Below are 16,751 nucleotides of genomic sequence, written 5' to 3'. Positions count from 1 at the left end.
TTTAATAAATAAATATATATGAATTATCATTGGTTGTGTAGTTTATTTATTTGATTTTTGGCGCTGAGGAAAAATACAAAGAGACCAGAAGACATCTGAATTACACGAGCTCTTAGTATGTCTTATTGCCAGGATTTGTACTTCTGCAGGGAGAGCGTACGTCCCTTCTCCATATACGACATAAATTCAATTATATATAAATTTGCACAATATGAAATTTAGAGATTAAATATGTTTTTAGTTTCTGTAAAATATGAGTGAATTTAGATTTTGATATTTAGAACAAGTTCAAGTTAGAATTATAGATATCATATTAGTGTTTTTTTTACATAGGCTTTGAAAGCTGTAACACATGTATAAAGCGGGAGAAGATTCACGGGACATCGTTGGAGTCCATATAATTGGAATTATTGCTCAAGGTATGTCTGTGCAGTGTGCTCTTGAAATTTATTAAATATTTCGTACATTTTTAATGGGCATATCTTATCCTCCTTCATTGTATCTGAGGCTAAAATCAGCTTATATTTTTCTGAAACTATTGGACTATTCTAATATATCACGCACGGCTTAAAAAAAAAAAAGATTCGCTGAAGTTTATGTTCAACTGTTCAAGGGTGGTTTATGTTATTTATTACCTTGACATTTTGGTTGAGAACATAAAAGAAAAAGAAAGTGGAAAAAGAAACATTCTTTTGTGAAAAAGGACCTATTCCATTTCCGCAAGGAAGTTTTTTTTTTTTTTCCTCAGGCCCCCAAATAGGGCAGTTTGTGCGAGGATCTTAATCGTTGGGTTAAAATTCTCATCCTAAGTAGAGGTAGTATTAGTGACCAAAAAAAAAGTAGAGGTAGTATTTAATTATTTTTTATATTACATGCAATTTTTCTAGGAGACAATCCCGTTTTGTACAATTTAAAAATATTTATATCATTTTGGGGCTACCGGGCTAACTTTTCTATTAAGGGTTTTTTCGATTAACTAGACTCAAACGTGTGATTATGCTTAACTAAAATCAAGCATGTATCAACCACCCAATGATAGTACTAGTATTTAATCTAGTATAGCACGTAGAAGTAGTGGTTGTCTAAATGACCCTATACAGAATTTGAGCTAAATCATTATAGTATTATGTGGACCAACGATATTTAAGATAAGTGATAAAATATGAAATTTATACTTTACTTATCTTAAATATCAGAACCAGTGTGATTTAATCCAAAATTTTCCTAAGATAACTTTTTTTTTAAACGTAAGATAACCCCAGTAGAATTAACATGACTGATCAGTAATGAAGGAACTCACTATCAATCAAGATTGCTTATTAAAAAAAAACTACCAGTCAAGATTAAAAATCTTAAATTTATTTAAATAATTTTAATTATATTCAATGATATTTATATTGAAGGTAATATATTAAATATTTTCATAAATATTTAAATCTCAAATCATATCATGTTATTAGTGCCTCTAAAAGTAAACTTTCCTAATATAATAGACAATTAAAATAACATTGAAACTAATTCTTGACAAAATTCATTACTAATGATATCAAATACCATTTTATTATATATGAAAGTAATATTAACTATTAAACTAATTATTGATGTATTAATTATTAATTTTAAATAATATCTTGAATATAATTTGTTAAAAGTTACAAATAATTTCATATATATATATAACCATTTTATTATATATGAAAGTAATATTAACTATTAAACTAATTATTGATGTATTAATTATTAATTTTAAATAATATCTTGAATATAATTAGTTAAAAGTTACAAATAATTTATATATATATATATATATATTTATTCACATCCATTGTTACTTGAAAAAATTATGTTGACCATATTAATTTTTATTTTGGTAGATACCATATTACTTTTAATCATGATAAAAATGCGGATGATGATCCTCTCAAGTCTCAAGTGAAAACTCTCATGGGCCATTATGTGAAGTTTTTGCAAACAAGGTAATCTTGAGTTTTTTTTAATATATGTTACTGTCTCAAAAAGATGTCAGTGCATTCTGGTAAGAGTTTCTCAACTTTTTACAACTCAAAAAGCATTTTACATCTATCACTATTAACTTTAGCGAACATCCGGCTTAAAGTATTAAATTATGACGTAGTAACTGTTACTTTTCAAAAAGTAGCTCTTGATAACTGGACCCATTGAAGAAATATACAAATGTGAGGTGAATTTTAGGGTCAATTAAAAAAATATTTTACAATTATTAAACTAAAGTGATAAGTTATTTAAATTAATTATTATATTAAAGAAATGGTAAGAAAATGATATAAAAATTATTTGAACAACTCTCATACTTGTTCTCTTGAAAATTCTCCTAATGTGATCCAAGGCTCACACTCAATACACAGCCTTATATATATCTACTTATAATCTCCATTGTATCAATATGAGATATAGACTTAACCCATTCAAGATGAAGGTTTCTGCAGAAGGCTGCAGCTTGTTGTTCACCACCTCTTTTCTTATACTGATCTCAGGTTTTTATCACTTTCCTTCTGTCACTCTATCAGTGCTAGCTAGCTAGTGTCCACCACCTTAACTAATATATCTTCTTAACACATGCAGGACTCACCGTCCATTCTCTGTCTCACTCTTATGATTATTCTGCTACCACAGAGGTAATGGCATTAATAGTTTTATATTTTCCATGTTCAACTTTTTCTTCTAAGGATGCAAAATACACACAAATATAACCAATTAAATACATAAACTAATGCATTGAAATCAAGCAGTGCCTGGCAGAACCTCATAGGGAACACTATGGAGGAGGCATTATAGTAAATCCAGGATTTGATCACAACTTAGAGGGTTGGACAGTGTTTGGAAACGGAGCAATCGAGGAACGAAGATCCAATGAAGGCAATGCATTCATTGTTGCCAGAAACAGAACACAACCTTTGGATAGTTTCTCACAGAAAATCCAACTTAAGAAAGGAATGCTATACACCTTTTCTGGTAACTTATGTTTCTCTTTCTCATGTTTACAAATTTGTTCTATATAAATGAGACAAAAAGTAGTCATTATATACAACAAGGTTTTTTTCTGGTTGTTATGACATCTCTTTCATTCACTTTCATTTGATGAATGTTACCATGTTGGTCATTTACTTTTCTGAAACATGTTGAGTGAGATTTTCCCCCTTTCTCCATATTCAGCTTGGTTGCAACTCAGTGAAGGAAGTGACACTGTGTCAGTTGTATTTAAAATAAATGGAAGGGAACTGATACGAGGCGGCCATGTGATTGCAAAGCATGGGTGCTGGACTTTGATGAAAGGTGGCTTAGTTGCAAACTTCACAAGCCCTGCTGAGATTCTTTTTGAGGTGAAGTACATTCTGGATTTATACCTTAGCCAGTGTATCATCTTCAGAGACAGTAAAAATTCTGATCTAAAATTGACTTCTATGGGCAGTAGCAAATGGCTAATTAACCAAATATGATGCAACTTTCAAGCATTGTTTTTTTTACAAGAAGTAATTGTGAAGCTTTTGCTTCTCATGTTGTCTTGTCTATGCATATTTTCTCAAAGTACCTCAAGTATAAAACTGTAGGGCCTCTGTTATCACTCTTCTCACTTAGTTCCACTCTTGAGAATGAAGATAGTGTTGCTCATAAGACAGAAATATTCCATGCTATTCAATTTTTTAGGGGAGGGTGGTTAATTGTTAATACTTGCTTGCTACTCTTTTGTTCAATTGCTTAAAAGTGAGAACCATATGCGTTTACATTCAAATAGGATACTAGGGGATCCCATTTAGAGACCTGTTAAAATTTATCTGAAATTTTCTAACAATGTAGAGCAAGAATCCAACAGTGGAAATATGGGCTGATAGTGTATCCTTGCAACCATTCACCAAAGAGCAATGGAGATCACACCAAGAAGAAAGCATTGAGAGAGTAAGCTAGTGCAAAACACCCCACTCTTGTTTTTTAGATATTGGAATTTACATGAAAGCTGATGCTTCCTATATCATTTTCACATATTTACAGCACGTTCGCCTCGCCCGCCCCATTCAGCTCTCAAGCAATGACCATGGTCACGAGCTTAACCCGTGAACATGTAGGGAACTAGGAAACTTCATTGGCCCTCTGAATAGCTAATGTGTCTCCCCAGACTTGAACCGCGTGGTTCAAGGATGAGTACACGGGTACGGGGTTCAAGTTTGGGAAAGGAAGTAGCCAGTGGTAGAGCCAATGAAATGTCTTACATGTTCACAGGTGCTCGTGGCCATTTCCTAAGGGCTGAATGCAGCATGTGGCGAGGCGGATGAGACACTTTGCATCATGGAAGAATCATTGTTTTTTTACTACTACCAACATGACTTTCACCAAATGTTAGTCAAGCTCAAGGATCAAGATCAGCAATAAAATAGTAACCACCAAAAAAAAAAGTTAACAAGTATGAATTGATATAACTTGCAGGTACGTAAGAGCAAGGTGAGATTCCAAGTAACTCACATAAACGAAACAGCATTGGAAGGAGCCACAATCACCACCAAACAAACAAAGCTAGACTTCCCATTTGGATGCGGAATAAACAACAATATCCTCACAAATAGTGAATACCAGAAATGGTTTCTGTCAAGATTCAAATACACAACTTTCACCAACCAGATGAAGTGGTACAGCACAGAGATAGTTAAAGGCCAGGAAAACTACACTACACCTGATGCCATGATGTCATTGGCCAAAAACAATGGCATTTCTGTAAGAGGCCATAATATTTTCTGGGATGACCCAAAGCAGCAGCCCCAATGGGTTAAGTCTCTATCTCCTGAGGAATTGAGAAAAGCAGCAGCAAAGAGAATCAATTCTGTGGCTTCAAGATATAGTGGAGAGCTAATTGCTTGGGATGTTGTCAATGAGAATCTCCACTTCAACTTTTTTGAGGGGAATCTTGGTGAAAATGCTTCTGCTGCGTATTACTCAACAGCTCACCATCTTGATCCAAATACCAGAATGTTCCTGAATGAATTTAACACCATCGAATATAGCGGGGATGTTGCTGCCAGCCCAACTAATTATATAAAGAAAATTCAACAGATTCTGCAGTTTCCAGGAAGTGCTGGAATTCCATTAGCAATTGGGTTGCAATGCCATTTTGCTTCTGGCCAGCCAAATCTTGCTTACATGAGAGCAGGTCTTGATCTTCTTGGTGCAACTGGATTTCCAATATGGCTCACAGAAACTAGTATAGACCCACAACCACATCAGGTATTTCCTCAACTTTACAAAATAATCTCATAAACTTCTACTGGGAAATCTTATAGCATTAAGCGCTTATGCAAGTGTTCAGGTAAGCTTATGACAATAGCTGAGGTTAACTTATGAATAAGCGCTAGCACATATCTATAAGATATTTTGAGCTAATTTCACTAAGCTTCTCAAATTAACTCATGAATAGCGCTTATTATCATATTAGAGAAAAATGTGATAAAAAAAAATCTGAATATACAAAGTGAGAGCTAAGACAATTTAGAGAATTCTTAGTTTTACTTTACATTTCTTGTTTGTTGGGCAGGAAGATTATTTTGACTGGATTCTAAGAGAGGGTTATGCTCATCCTGCTGTTCAAGGGATTATAATGTTCATGGGTCCAGTGCAAGCGGGTTTCAAGAAGGCACCCTTAGCAGATGAAAACTTCAAAAATACTCCAATTGGAGATGTTGTAGACATGCTGATTCGTGAGTGGGGAACTGGGCCTCATGAAGCCAAAGCAGATAGCAGAGGAATTGTTGATATTTCACTACATCATGGAGATTATGATGTTATTGTTACACATCCTCAAAAGCAAATCTCCAAAACACTGAATCTAAGTGTAAGGAAAGGATCTCCACAGCAAACCATCCAAGTGAAAATGCATGCCTAAATAGCCATCACCTTCTTGTAACAGACTAATAGTTAGAAATGTAAAATTGAAATATTAAAATAAAATGGCTTCAAGCATCATTATTATTTGCTAAATTACACTTCCTTGGTGAGCTTTAAAAATTTTGTTGCTTTCTCACAAAAGATGAACTTCACTTTAGCATAAATAACCTTGGAAATTGGAACAGTTGTGAGCAATTATCAAGAAATTGTACAAGGACATTACTAATTGTATAAGGTAGAAAATTTGTTACTAATGAACATGAGCTTTTTAAGTAGTCTTCAAACAAAATGTACTGTTTTTGCCAGAAATCTGCTATCTTTAAGTGATCTGAAATATTAAAATTATTAATAAGTACAAAACAATGCTGCAAAATAGAGTTTTTCCTATAGTATGCATGCTCATGTTAATTCAACAATATCCTAACAGCTAAGTGAAAAATGTGAAGCTCACCAGACCACTATAGCATAAACCAAAAACATTACAAAACATGAACCCAAAAGAGCATAGAAATAGCATAAAAGGGTTCGCGCATAGCATACTAGGAGCGTGCAAGTTCAAAATGCAGTTCACAACATGCATGTGATAAAAATAGCAAATTAACAATAATACTGAATGATCTAAAGATGGTGGAAAGGGAATGAGAGTGTAACGTTAGGGTAACAAAATTGTTAAAATTACCAGGGAATGTATCACTTGAGGTGTCATCATTCTCGGGGCGGGCTTTGACCATGGATCAGGGACTTTCTTGACACATGAACCCATTTGGATCCTCTACAACCCATTGGGCCTAGGTGGGAAAAATATCATGTGTTGAACTTCTTATTTTGACCCAAAAAAAGAAAAAACTTCTTATTAATTTTCTAAAAAATTCTGAAAATAATGACAGATAATAAGGAGCGGAGACTGAAGAGCGTATAATACAATGAGATTGACTTGATGAATCATTCATAAAATAATTGTCATCTAGTCAAGTTTAAAGTTATAAAATTTATCTAGTCAATTAATCATAAAAAATAAATAATATATATTTAGTGATATTTATTGAAGGTAATATATTTAATACAGTTCATAAATTTTGAAATCTCAAATTATGTTATCAGCCTCTAAAACTCAACTATTCTAATAATGTTAAATGTTTAATGAAAAAGATAATTAATATTGATTATTAATTAATAATTTTAAATAATATTTTGAATATAATTAATCACAATTTACTATATATTTCACATGTATTTATGCATGTTTAATGAAAAAACTAATTGATAGGAGTACTATTTACTAAAATAATTAATGTTAATATTGATTATTAATTAATAACTTTAAATAATATTTGAATATTATTAATTACTGGTAACTAATTATTTCACATGTATTTATCCATATCAATTGCTACTTGAGAAAAATAATTTTAAACATATTTAATTAAAAAATAATTGAACAAAAAGATATGAATGAGTAATTATATTGATTTATTTTTCCTATTTCTTACTATACATAATATTTTTAAAATCATATGAGAGTATTTATGACCAAAGTTGGTCAACTTCAAGAAACATAAAAGGTAACTCACATAAGTCACTATTGACTTTAGCGAACACCCCGTCTAAAAGTATTAAATTATGAATGGTGCTATTTGGCACAACGTCAATCAGGCACGATGTTGTCTATTTTTCTTGTATTTGGAAATCATTAATGGTTAATATTTTAAAAACGATTACACATCAAGCAATCACACATTCACTTAAAAGATGTTCATTAAATAGGTAACTGTTTCTTTTAGATGTTTCAATGGTACAAAATTATTTTAATTAATTACTTGCACTCTTGAAAAATGCTCTTAATCTGATTTCACGGATTACACTCAATGCACAGCCTTAATTATATATAGCAACTTAAGATATCAATAGCTGCATTATGTTAGGGAAGCTTTTTTGCTTTGTGACAAGATGAAGGTTTCTGCAGAAGGCTGCAAATTGTTCTTCACCACCTCTTGCCTTTTACTCATCTCAGGTTTTTATCTTTCTCCTTCTGTCACTCTATCAGTGATATAGCTAGCTAGTGGCAGAACTAATATATCTTCTCAACACATGCAGGACTCACTGTCCATTCTCTGTCTCACTCTTATGATGATTCTGCTACCACAGAGGTAATTGCATTAATATTTTTTTACTTTTTATTCTCAGGATGCAGAATTGATATACTAATATAACCAACTAAAATATATGAGTTTGTGCTAGATTTTTTCAACAATCAATACATTAACTAATGCATTTAAATCAAACAGTGCCTGGCAGAACCTCAGAGGGAACAATATGGAGGAGGCATTATAGTGAACCCAGCATTCGATCACAGCTTAGAGGGTTGGACAATGGTTGGAAATGGAGCAATCGAAAAACGAAGATCCAATGAAGGCAATGCATTCATTGTGGCCAGAAACAGAACAAAACCTTTGGATAGTTTCTCACAGAAGGTTCAACTTAAGAAAGGAATGATATACACCTTCTCTGGTAATTTCTGTATTCTCATGTGTACAAATTTGTTTTATCACTACTACACATTTGAGATATAGTAACATTCAAAATTGTTGCTAAATCACAAGAATGTTGTTATTTCCTTTAGTATTGTTATCAACAACATTTGGAAAGTGTCACCACAGTGTTCTTTTCTTCCATTGGACCAATAACTTTCTGGTTGTAATGCCATCTATTTCATTAATATTCATTTCATGAATGTGACCATGTTGGATTTCTGAAACATTATGAGTGATTATTTTCCCCTTTTTTCCACATTCAGCTTGGTTGCAACTCAGTAAAGGAAGTGAAACTGTGTCAGTTGTATTTAAAATACATGGAAGTGAACTGATACGAGGTGGGCATGTGATTGCAAAGCATGGGTGCTGGACTTTGCTGAAAGGTGGTTTAGTTGCAAACTTCACAAGCCCTGCTGATATTCTTTTTGAGGTGAAGTACATTCTGGATTGGCTTTGATTTTGTGAAGTTTCTGCTTCTCATCTTGTCTTGTCTTTGCATATTTCCACAAAATTCCTCAATTGTAAAATTCCATAGCTTCTGTTTTCACTCTTCTCACTTAATTCCACAATTGAGAATGAAGATAACATGCTAATGAGACAGAAATATTCCATGCTATTCAAATTTTTAGGGGAGGGTGGTTGATTGTTAATACTTGCTTGCAGCTCTAATGTGCAATTGATAAGAAGTGAGAGCCAAATTTTTATATTTTCTAATAGGACACTAGGGAAACAATTTAAGAGCATCTAAAATGCATGTAAAAGCAGAAGAACTATACAATTGATAAAAATGTTTAAAGGGCTTTTATTCAGAGACCAGATGGGCTGATAAATACATTTTAACTGAAATTTTCTAACAATGCAGAGCAAGAATCCAACAGTGGAAATATGGGCTGATAGTGTATCCTTACAACCATTCACCAAAGAGGAATGGAGATCACACCAAGAAGACAGCATTGAGAGGGTAAGCTAGTGCAAAACACCCCCACTCTTTATTTTAGATATTGGAAGTTACATGAAAGTAGATGCTTCCTATATCATTTTCACATAGATTTCAGTGCTTTATGGCACGTCCGCTTTGCTCCGTGCCGCATTCAGCCCATATGCCATGGCCACAAGCACGAGCCGTGAACACCTAGGGCACTTCACTGTCTCTCCCACCAGCTAATGTGACTCACTAGACTCGGATCCTGGACTAGTGTACTTATCCTCCAGGTACGACATTCGAGTCTATGAAAGGAAGTAGCTGGGGGAGGGCCAATGAGATGTCCTATGTGTACATGTGTGCTCGTAGCCATGCTCTAAGGGCTGAATGTGGCACAGGGCGATGCGGATATGACACTATACATGAGTGAGGAATCATTGCCTTTTTTTTTTCGTACTACTACTAGTCAAGCTCAAGCACCAAGATCAGCAATAAAATAGTAGCAAACAAAAAAAAGTTAACAATTATTGATTGATATAACCTGCAGGTACGGAAGAGAAAGGTGAGATTCCAAGTAACTCATATAAACGAAACAGCATTAGAAGGAGCTACAATTTCCATCAAACAAACAAGGCCACACTTCCCATTTGGATGCGGAATGAACAACAATATCCTCACAAACAGTGCATACCGGAAATGGTTTATGTCAAGATTCAAACACACAACCTTCACCAACCAGATGAAGTGGTACAGTACAGAGAAAGTTCAAGGCCAGGAAAACTACACTATCCCAGATGCCATGCTGGCATTGGCCAATGACAATGGCATTTCTGTTAGAGGCCATACCATTTTATGGGACGACCGAAACTTTCAGCCTGAATGGGTCAAATCCTTATCTCCTCAGGATTTGAGAGAAGCAGCAAGAAAGAGAATCAATTCTGTGGTTTCAAGATATAAGGGAGACCTGATAGCATGGGATGTTGTGAATGAGAATCTCCACTACAACTTTTATGAGCAGAACTTTGGTGAAAATGCTTCTGCAATGTATTACTCAACAGCTTACCATCTTGATCCAAATGCAAGAATGTTCCTGAATGAGTTTAACACCATTGAATATAGTGGGGATGTGGTTGCCAACCCAGCAAACTATATCAGGAAAATTCGAGAGATTCAGCAGTTTCCAGGAACTAAAGGAATACCATTAGGAATTGGGTTGCAATGCCATTTTGCTTCTGGCAATCCAAATCTTGCTTACATGAGATCAGGGCTTGATATTCTTGGTGCAACTGGATATCCAATATGGCTCACAGAAACTAGTATAGATCCACAACCAAATCAGGTATTTCCTCAACTTTACAGAGCAATCTGATTTACTTCTTCAGGGAAATTGTTATTTACAACCAAAACTTCTGTTGTTCTGCTTGTTGCAAAATATTGGTTGCGGATGGAAAAACTTATTTGTGAATTATTATAGTATTAACGCTTATGCAAGTGTTTAGATAAGCTTATGAAAATAGCTTACCAGCTACCTGTAAGTTGTTTTGAGCTTATTTTCATAAGCTGCTTAAATTAACTTATGAATAAACGCTTAACTAATCAATTTAGCCAAACGTGCATAAATAAAGTTCAAAGTATAGTGCTGCATGATTTAATACAGAAGAGGACACCAAATTTATCTGTTTTCATTTCTTAGAAAGAAAAATGTAATATAATGAAATCTGAATATACAAAGTGAGAGCTAAGACATTTTTTATAACTCAGTTTAACATTTCTTGTCTGTTGGGCAGGAAGAGTATTTTGAATGGATTCTAAGAGAGGGTTACTCACATCCTGCTGTTCAAGGGATTATAATGTTCATGGGTCCAGTGCAAGCTGGTTTCCAGAAGGCTCCTCTAGCAGATGAAAATTTCACAAATACTCCAATGGGAGATGTTGTGGACAAGCTAATTCGTGAGTGGGGAACTGGGCCTCATGAAACCATGGCAGATAGCAGAGGAATTGTAGACATTTCACTACATCATGGAGATTATGATGTAATTGTTTCACATCCTCAAACACACTTCTCCAAAACACTCAATCTAAGTGTAAGGAAAGAGTTTTCACAGCAAACAATCCATGTGAAAATGCATGCCTGAAAAGGCATCACCTACTGTTAAAGCAAACTGTAATTACAAATGTAAAATTAAAATATTATAATAAAATGGCTTGAAGCATCATCATTATTTGGTAAATTACAGTTTCCTTGGGTGGTTTAAAAATTATGTTGCTTTCTCACAAAATGGCTGCCTACATTAAATCCACAAAGTAGATCCGGCTCCTCCATGGACCTCGGACATAGCGGGAGTTTTATAGCACCGAATTCACCCTTTTTTTCTCAGAAAATATGAAATTCACTTCAGCATAAATAAAGCTCAAAACAGTTGTGAGCATTACTCAACAAATTGTACAAGGAGATATATAATTGTATAAGGTAAAAAAAAAACTGTTATTAATGAACATGATTTTTTATGTGATCTTCAAACAAAATGTACTCTTTTTGCCAGAAATCTGCTACCCTTAAGTGATCTAATATATTTAAACATAAGTACAAAACATAAATTTTTCCTATAGTATACTCATGTTGCATCAACTGAGAAGTCTTTTTGTGGGCCAAAAAAACGGGAAAATTCAACAAGTTCCTAACAGCTAAGTAAGTGAAAAATGTGATCTTGATTACAAACCTACCTAATAAACAGTTAACAAGACAAACGGCAAAAATGTAAAAAGAGGTTAGATCTAATTCCTCCTTGCAGTTGAGATCTTCACATAAATGACATCAAAGTCACTTGTTGTGGATTGGACTTGGTTTACTTGGAGGAGCCTTCTTTAAACTTGTGCCTAATGATTTCTGTAAGGCTTCATAAGATATTTTCAAGGAGACATGAGCTAGCAGCTTCCGGGGCGAGAACCTATCTATCCGATTACTTCTAGTCTCACTATTGATTGAAACTCCAGAGAACATGATGCAATATGTGAGAATTAAGAAAAAGAGGCCTACCAAAGCACATTGTGTGGTTTTCATGGCAGTGACAAGTAGAAACAAACAACAACTGAAGCTAGAAAAGAGAAGGGAATTCTGGTGCTTGGAACTATCCCATAAGAAAATGGTAAGGCTTGTTTGTGCTCAAAGTGTAACAATTCTTTTTACTAGACTATTGATGGTTGAAGCTTTCTATGGAAAATGGAGAACTAAGAGAATTGGATATTGGACTTGAGTGGCCAAATCACTAGGATAATTCTATAAATAGAGTTACCTGCTCTCTTTTAAAAGGATGAAATGAATGTATTTAACAAAAAAAAATATCTTAAAAGTTGTGTGAAAGATTCAGATTTAGGGATGAAGAGAGGGAAGGAAGATATAAGGATTATTTGACCTGCCACATTTTTGTTGTGTTGTGGAGGTAGAACATGGAATGGAAGGAGCTTGTCATGTGATCCTTAATCAAATCCCATACTTTTCTGACATTTCTCCAAATTTTCCACCATATTCCAATGTCTGTCATGTGACTAATCACATGATATAAAATGGGTTACCTGATATTCTTGACCGTATTAATTTTATAATTGCATGTAGTTATGATAAGTATGACGTCATGCACAGCTAAACTTAGCTGGGTAAGATTGTATTCAAGGAAACTCAAGTTTCACTCTCCTGAGGGAAGTGTATTTTAAAAACTAGCAAGTTTCTTGTGTTCCTAAAGTTTTAAGTAATTAGTTTACTTGCAGTATAAGATTCAATAATCATTTATACCTGCATATAGTGTTTATGAAGATGCATTTTGACCTTATATCAGCTTTACCCCTAAAGAGTTCTCATATTCTTCCCATGTCCATTATTTATTTATTTTGATAGATATCACAATTTGCTCTATTAAAGTACTCACTTAATGTGATCACAGAGTCTCGAGAGATTAGAGGTATGTAGTTTGAGGTCTTGCATCAAAACTACCTTCAGCTTATAATTGCAGATTTCTTTTACTTGAGTTTAAGTAGACAATTATTCTTTTGGAGAGATATATAATCTACCCAATTATTCATACCTTTGATTCATTAGCTTGATATCAATCCCACATCATTCAGAGTGATGAGAATGAAGTCCACTTCCAAGTTCCAACTCAAATCAAACACCACTACCTAACTAAAAAAACAAAACAAAAAAAGAACCTCACTGTAAAGTGGTTCCAGATAGGATTAGTTGTAGTAAATATGCTTCTCTTTTCATGTTTTTCATTATCACCTTCTCAAAACAGGACAGACAAATACACTTCTGCACTTGCTGATGTGTCCACACTGCAATGACTTATGTGCTGTCAAGCATGCAGCTCTTCCCCCTCTTTCTCTGCAGCGCCCTTTCTTGAGGAGGCGAAGACGGTGGACGAATCGACGACAAGGGCTTTGGAGTCAGAGAGATTGGGGTTTCGTCTGAAGTGGAGGTTTGTTTTTGTCCCGAACGATTTTGGAATTTCTTATGCGTTCAACCTCACATCTTCCCCCACATTTTTGGAGGAGGAGGAGACGGATTCAATCGCCAGTATTTGTAACCAAGTTTCTAGTTGTTCATCACCGCCACCGGTGAATTTGTGGCATTTTTGCAACAAATTTCTAGCGGTGTAGGACCCGCCACTAAAGAATATGTTGCATCTTCCCCCACTAATGAATTTGTAATCAAGTCCTGGGGGTTTATGACCGCCGCAAGTGACTTTGTGGCGGTCATGTCTACCGCCAAGTTCTGGCGGTTTAGGATCGCCACAAATAAATTTGTTGAATTTAACCGCCAGTATTTGCCATAAATTCCTGGCGGTTTAAGATCGCCAGAAGCGAATTACATTTACCGCCGGTATTTGTAATAAATTTCTGGCGGCTTAGGACCGCCAGTATCGAATTCAATTTCTGGCGGCCCGGGACCGTCAGTATTGAACATTTAACTGCCAGTATCTGTATACTTTTTCTGGTGGCTTATGACCGCCAGAGATCTTTTAACCGCTAGTATTCTATTTCTAGCAGGTTAGGACCGCCACTTACTTATTTGTGGCATTTAAGATTTGCAACCCATTTTTTTTCGGCAGCCATTACTGGTTTGTGGCATTCAAGAGTCAGTGTTTTCAACCAATTTCTAGCGATTTAGGACCTCGCCACCCTTGAATTACTGGATCTTTCAAAACACATCTGCATCTTTCAAAACACATCTGCATGTTTTAGTGTATATTCAAAGTTTGCTTGATTCTCTGACTTTTGAATGGTGGCCGGCTTAATGAAAACTGGAAACATCTTCCACCACTGATGTTTGCCTTGATTTATTAAGTTTTCAGTTTTTGTTAATCATTATTTATGTTCGTACAGAATAACAGAGGACTGAAATGTAGAGGATAACAAGTTTAGGGACTTGCTGAAACTGCATATCCTATTCCCACTTATTATCATCAACAACATACTGCACCACGTGAAGGGTTGTAGGATTTCTCGGTTGATTTTTGAAATCTCAGCTTAGAAAGAGGAAGAGACGGGGATAAGATGTGGTAGCTTTGGCTTTGTGATCTGATTTCATTTTGTTTCACAAGTGATTTTGTGATGTTTGTCTTGCAAGAATCTATTGCTTCTTTGAACAGGTGCCAGCAGTAGAGGTGCGAGACTGAGACGAGAATAAAATGTGGTAGCTTTGATCAGACCTTATAGCTCTCCAAGCTTCAAGTTTGACATGAAGGCAAAGGAGACCTTGCACAGTGCTAGAGGAGGAAGGTGTACTTGGGCACCAAAAGTTAACTTCACAATATGGGCAAGTCATTAACAATACAAGGGTTGAGTCATGAGTGCCTATATTTCGTTTTGACAAGCACATCTACAATGTTCTGGAGATGAACAAAAATGAATGTGATAATTTGCAACATGGAACCAGGATTCATAATCTTAAATGGAACATATTGTGTTTTATCATATTGCTTTAAGAATTTAAACTGATTATGTAAGATTGGTTCTATGAAAAATTTAACTAACTGTTTCCTATTCATAGTTTTGGTTCTAATTTAGATGACTGTTTATCTTAGTTGCTTTTCTCATTTATATAAATTGGAATACCAGTCTTTTATTCTCGCAGGCATCATCAACATGGTAGATGGCAAGCAAGAATTGGCTGTGTTGCGTAACAAAGACCTACATTTGGTATAATTGACCCTTTAATTAGCTACTAAGAAATAAAGATGAGGTTGTTTTGTGTTTGTAAAGGAATTGAGATAGTACGCGCGAACAGATGTGGTGCAGTTGCAAAGATACTCGAGTAGTCTTTGAGAGACCTTTTTTAGCATCACATTGTTGAATGAGCTGCATAAGCATTGCAATTCATTTTAAACTAATCTATATGTACCAATACATTTGGAGCCTCATTTCAGGGTAAATTCATTTTAATTAGTTCTTAAGACATTAGCACAAAGGGGGGAAATTCTGAAACATTTGGAGGCAGGGCAGTTTCAATTGTTTTCTTTCCAGAATATCTGAACTTGATTTGATTTGCTGTTTTTCAGTTAAAATTGATGTATTTTCATGTGCCAAGTGGGCTGATTAGTGAAGATGACCATGTTTTATTTTGGCATACAATTGAATTTTTCTTTAGGAATAGATTTCCCTGACAGCTCATGTGAACAACTCCATTTGAGGAAATGACTTTTTGTCTATTCTTTTCTTTCTTGGTGTAAAGGTTTGCCGTGTTGCTTGCTTCATTGTAATCATTCTACTTCACTATGGACAGATTCATGTATACTCTTTTATATTTTTTGATGTTAAAGTACCACCAATTCTTCCCACATCTGATCATATTCATATCCTTTCATAGACCTACTTGGAGCCAAGCAACCTCTAAAGGAAAATAAATCCTAGAAAAGTGATTCGATTAACTTTTGGATGGATCATTTTTTTTCCACATTTATTTTTTAAAGGCTATTACTGCATTCTCATATAATGGTTCTCAAGATTAAAGAATGATGCGTGTGCTAAACATTCTCCAAGACCAAGTGATTTAGAATGTGTGTGTAGAATACATAAACAGGAGTTTTATTGGTTAAATACTTCAAAAGAATATAAGAAATAATGATATTGTTATACACAATCAGTTAGCTAAAATAGCTAACTCTCATTCAGTTTCATTTTTATCAGAAAATATTGAAGCCTCATCCTTCCAAATCAGGTTGCTATAGCCAAAGATTCTTGCAAAACATGAGATCAATTGCTCCTGTATTATATCTTCAGCAGGAAGATCACAATCTGTCTCCCTTCTCAAAGATGTCACTCCTTTATCTGTGATTCCACAGGGAACAATGTGGCTAAAATAGCTCAAATCAGGATCAATGTTAAATGCCATCCCA

The 16,751-nt window shown here is 34.6% G+C and overlaps 3 protein-coding genes across 3 annotated transcripts in view; 2 read left to right on the top strand and 1 right to left on the bottom strand.

Moving 5' to 3' along the window:
- The first annotated feature begins 2,332 nt into the window (after window positions 1–2,332).
- On the top strand, window positions 2,333–6,000 carry LOC130720798 (endo-1,4-beta-xylanase 5-like). Its single transcript, XM_057571495.1, has 7 exons — window positions 2,333–2,513; window positions 2,602–2,654; window positions 2,769–2,991; window positions 3,193–3,359; window positions 3,835–3,933; window positions 4,459–5,250; window positions 5,558–6,000. The coding sequence occupies exons 1-7, from the start codon at window positions 2,423–2,425 to the stop codon at window positions 5,903–5,905; spliced, it is 1,773 nt and encodes a 590-aa protein (XP_057427478.1). The 5' UTR covers window positions 2,333–2,422; the 3' UTR covers window positions 5,906–6,000.
- Window positions 6,001–7,854: 1,854 nt separating this feature from the next.
- On the top strand, window positions 7,855–11,680 carry LOC130719981 (endo-1,4-beta-xylanase 5-like). Its single transcript, XM_057570567.1, has 7 exons — window positions 7,855–7,918; window positions 8,002–8,054; window positions 8,193–8,415; window positions 8,672–8,868; window positions 9,301–9,399; window positions 9,908–10,699; window positions 11,148–11,680. Exons 1-7 carry the CDS (start codon window positions 7,855–7,857, stop codon window positions 11,493–11,495), a joined length of 1,776 nt encoding a protein of 591 aa, XP_057426550.1. The 3' UTR covers window positions 11,496–11,680.
- A 4,731-nt stretch (window positions 11,681–16,411) lies between these two features.
- Window positions 16,412–16,751, bottom strand: part of LOC130716808 (octanoyltransferase LIP2, mitochondrial) — a 1,536-nt gene continuing 1,196 nt past the window's right edge. Inside the window, exon 2 of the mRNA XM_057566812.1 lies at window positions 16,412–16,751. This exon is cut by the window's right edge and continues 479 nt beyond it. Coding sequence (XP_057422795.1) covers window positions 16,520–16,751 — 232 coding nt within the window. The 3' untranslated portion in view covers window positions 16,412–16,519.

The sequence above is a fragment of the Lotus japonicus genome, chromosome 5, assembly GCF_012489685.1.
Source record: "Lotus japonicus ecotype B-129 chromosome 5, LjGifu_v1.2".
Lineage (NCBI taxonomy): Eukaryota > Viridiplantae > Streptophyta > Magnoliopsida > Fabales > Fabaceae > Lotus > Lotus japonicus.
Note: the sequence above shows the minus strand (reverse complement) of the source record. Positions and strands in the feature narration are given on the sequence as shown.